At 37.5% G+C, this 4,147-nt stretch overlaps 2 protein-coding genes across 2 annotated transcripts in view; one reads left to right on the top strand and one right to left on the bottom strand.

The window, feature by feature from the left end:
• LOC108374770 (uncharacterized) overlaps window positions 1-398 on the bottom strand; it is a 7,797-nt gene extending 7,399 nt beyond the window's left edge. The window contains exon 1 of the mRNA XM_017630791.1: window positions 386-398. The gene's annotated coding sequence lies outside the window, so the exon portion shown is untranslated. The remainder of the gene's footprint in view (window positions 1-385) is intronic.
• A 2,629-nt stretch (window positions 399-3,027) lies between these two features.
• On the top strand, window positions 3,028-3,777 carry LOC108374769 (uncharacterized; the record flags this gene model as incomplete). The annotated part of the gene is made up of 2 exons (XM_017630789.1): window positions 3,028-3,501; window positions 3,570-3,777. Coding segments are annotated over exons 1-2 (682 nt in total), but the record flags the coding sequence as incomplete, so codon positions are not given.
• Window positions 3,778-4,147: the final 370 nt, after the last annotated feature.

The raw sequence follows: 4,147 nt of genomic DNA, 5'->3' as shown, positions 1-4,147 counted from the left end.
TTCGATATCTCTAACCTAAGTTTACTATAATCTGCTGTTTTAAATGAGTAACGCTCCGCTCTAAATTTTTTACTGGTAAAGCAACATGATCAAGGACAATTCTAGTGGTGGGTGGTGAGAATCAGCATGTGTTCAAAGCATAACTAAGGGCTATTGTGACGTTGGAAACATCGTCCACAAAAACTAAATCCAGACATTTACCTAAGTTATTACTAATAGAGTTGATCTGGTAAAGACTAAGGTCTGAAAGATCGTTCAAAAATTGATTGAAGAGATCACGAGAGGAATTTGGTACTAGAATACCATCTATTAGATCCCAAGAAACACTCACAGGACAATAACAGTATCGGAGGGCTTCGCCATGGCATGAAGAGAGAGCAGTAAGGAGGAGTGTTTTAAATAAACTGAAAGGCTCGAGTTAGGTAGTATATAAGCAGCAACAAGATAAACGCTATTAGAATGATACCTTATTCGAACGCAGAGGAATTCAACTTCATCGGTGTCAGTGAACTCAATTTCTTCAGAAGAAAGGTAAATCTGGACAGCTATTAAGAACGCCTCCACCTTTTTTATTTAAACGGTAATTTCGAAACACTTCATAATTAGGACACAAAATTTCGGGGTTGAAAACATTCGGCTTGAGCCAGGTTTCAGTAAACACCGGTACTTTGAAGTCAAAATCATGGGACTGCAAGTGTAACCTTGATAGCTTTGTGTTCAAACCTCTCATATTTTGGTAGTAGATGCTAATGGTGAGGTTACTTATTAGGTTTTTGATGCCGAGGTGGAAGGCGGAAGTTGAGCCAAATTTTGCCCTTGCGGTCTAGACCTAAATTCAAATTCGCGAATGAAGGCACCGCTTGGCCAAAAAGATGGGCTCATTACTCTATCAAAGCAGTCCTCGGATATGTCTATTTTAAGAGAATAAATGCTTTTTCATACGAGAATCTGAACTTGCGTACATGCAACTAATTTGCTATCAGCCTGGAAGTTAAATACCCCTTCACATCATCGACAGTGGTATCTTTCGAAACCCTAGATACAAATACCGATTTTTTGGAAGGTACAACCATTAAATCCCTCGGGACGGGGTTAACGTATTCGGAAACGGTTTCAGATGTGGTAGGGGGTTGCGGTACAGCTTTCGAATTTTTGGAAGGAGCAACGATGGCTCCGAATGTGGTAGGGGGTTGAGATGTAGCTGTGGAGTTTTTGGAAGGAGCAACAATATTTCTTTCGGAACGGTGTTGACGCAATCGGAGACGGCTGCAGTTGTGGTAGAGGGTTGAGATGAAGCTGTTGAACATGAATTTAGTGAGACTCCAGTAGAAGAAGGACGTGGTTGGGGAGATTCAGTCCGTGTTAAAACTTATATGTATGTTCATAGCTGGAGTCAAAAGTGGGCGGTTCTGCGGAAGATCAAGGTCCACAGTGACGGGATTAAACACAATATTTTCCATGCCTCTCCAACGTCTTTTAAGACTTTTTCCAGGAGAAGGAGAGGAGGAAGTATCTAATAATTTAAATTCTTTGAATTCATCCTCATACTTCTTGAACTTCTCGTTGAGAAGTTTGAGCTCTTTTCCTATCTCCAAAAATCCATTTCTAGCTGTTCTAAATAGTTTACAGAGATCCACAACAGTTTTTTTACACTTTGGACATGACCAGCGAAGTTTTTACATTACATTTTTCGAACAGACAGGACATTTTCAGCGAATTTTATTAAAAAAGAATAAAAATAGCGAAATTAGGAATGTATTGTACGAAAACGTTTCAAGCTCACAGTAATTGGCAGTTTAATAGCTAGTGGTCTTAGTTAGTGAAGTTCAATGGTTAGAAACCGCGCTGAACTTAACAGTTTTAAATCCACTGAGTTAGCAAAATCAGCTATCACTAAGAAAGCGACTGTCGATTATAAACAAAGGTGTGTGTAAAGCGCGAAAGAAAGCAAAATGAATAAACAAATGCGACATTCCTTACACTCTCACGCAAAAGCAACAATATTGCACCAAAACCAGCAAATATGCACGAAGGCCGACAAAATAAAACTTTTCATTTGTCAATGTTATTGTGGCTTGTTAACATTTTATTTTTAACATTTTTATTGAGCTTTGTACCACGATTGTTTATTAGGAAAAATTGAAAAAGGAACAAAGTCTAAGCGGTAGAAGTTATAGCACTATTTCGGAGATCACCACATCTCCTCATCAGACTTCTTTTTTCTAGACTTCAGCAGGGATCGAACCTGCGAATTCGATGTTCAAAGTCAGAAGCGTTAACCACTGAGCTATGTACATCCCGTANAAAGTTTTGTTTCGAGCAGTCGATTACTTTTTCATAGAAAGCAAACAATTCTTCAGTTTTTTTTTCGTTAAAATCATACTTTGGAAACAAAACACTAAAATTATTTAAAACTGATTTATGGTTTAGGAACCGGCATTTCAAATGAGCAATATATGTATCAAGGAAGGGAATGTAAAACGCAATGCGATAGTATGCCTCGGCGTCTCCGGTTTTCACATTAAAGCGATTCTTTTGGCGACTGCTGTATCGCGGTACTTTGATTTCTGTACCTAGGTTGGTGCATACTTCTTCTACGTGTTCGAAAAGCAAATTAAAGTTTTTTCTGCATCTTGTCGCATTTCTTCAAATTCCTTTAAAGCGTCGTCGGCTGAGCTCATAACTTCTGCAAGATCTTCATCAGGTACTTGTAATTGCCGGCTAGCAAAGCAACAACAATTTTTAAAAAAGCAAATGCTTGGCTGTTGTCGCTGTGCTAACAGTTTTTCAAACCCTGATAATTTCTATAGATATTCGCACGATACAAATAATTTCTACGGTATTTTCCCCGTGACAAATAAAAAGTTTTTGACACATGGAAGAAATACAACTTCGAAAGTCATTTTAAAACGATTTTTCATTTTGCTACGTTAGAGCCGTTGCCGAGAAACTTATGGATACATATACATGTATATTACACATATACACAAAAATTGCTCGTTTAAGGTAATTAGAATAAGGGGCAAAATGAATTCTTTCAATCAGAAGCCTCTGAAATACCGATTACAAAAGCAGCTTGAGATTCGTCTCAGCTTATTCATTGCAGAGCGCAATCTGCCATTATCTGCTTTGGATCATTTGAACAAGTGCTTGAAATCGGTTAATGATTCCAAAATAATCGCAAAATTTACAACGAATAGAATCAAAGGGCAAACAATAATAAATTCTGTTACCGGTCCACATAATTGCAAGTTGATTTCCGATATAACTAATAAGCAATACTATTCTGTTATTATCGATGAAAGCACAGACATTAGCTTGAACAAAAATTTAGCAATTATTATAAGGGTCTACCGGGTAAAGTGTCAAGATCGATTCCTTGATTTTGCGCCAGTCAACGACTCGTCAGCTGAGGGTACTTTTAAGGCTTTACTTAAAGTGTTAAACGGTCATAACGTACCAATCAAGCATATGTTGGGCTTCACAACGGATAACTGCAGCGTAATGATGGGGAATCAAATGGTGTGCAGGCAAAACTAAAAGAGATTTGTCCAAAAATTCTAATACAGGGTCACGTTTGCCACGGTCTAAACTTGTCGTCTGAAGCAGCTGCTGCGACACTTCCGACAGGAATTGAGAAGCTTGTTCGTGATATTAATAAACACTTCTCTCACAGCCCAAATAGGAAAGGTGATTTTGAGAACTTTCAAACGGAATTCGGAACCGAACTGCATGCTATAATTGAAATATGCCCCAACACGCTGGCTTTCGAGGAAGGTAAATAATTTAATTTGTGTATTTGCTTTTACGCCAATTTGTGATACTTATTATATATTCTGTTTTTAGGGAGTCATTGAACGAATTTTGGAGCCATGGACAACTTTAACGTACTATTTTGAGCTCCACTCCTTTGAGTCCCAATATGGTAATAAAAACCTTTTATTTATCTCTACACATCTCCGTGATCCAGTTTTTAAGATGTATTTTTACTTTTTAAAATATATTTTACAGAATATTAACGATATTAATAGAGAAATGCAAGCAGAGGAAGCGAGAATACATATTCTTCTTTCGCGGCTTAATTTCCTGTTCAACCAAGTGTGTAGAAATTTCATCCACAAAAAGAATATTGATTCTAGTTCTATTT

Source organism: Rhagoletis zephyria, unplaced genomic scaffold, assembly GCF_001687245.7.
Source record: "Rhagoletis zephyria isolate East Lansing unplaced genomic scaffold, Rhagoletis_zephyria_1.1 Rzeph_scaffold_08119, whole genome shotgun sequence".
NCBI lineage: Eukaryota > Metazoa > Arthropoda > Insecta > Diptera > Tephritidae > Rhagoletis > Rhagoletis zephyria.
The sequence above is the reverse complement of the archived record's forward strand: the minus strand, read 5'-3'. Positions and strand labels throughout refer to the sequence as shown.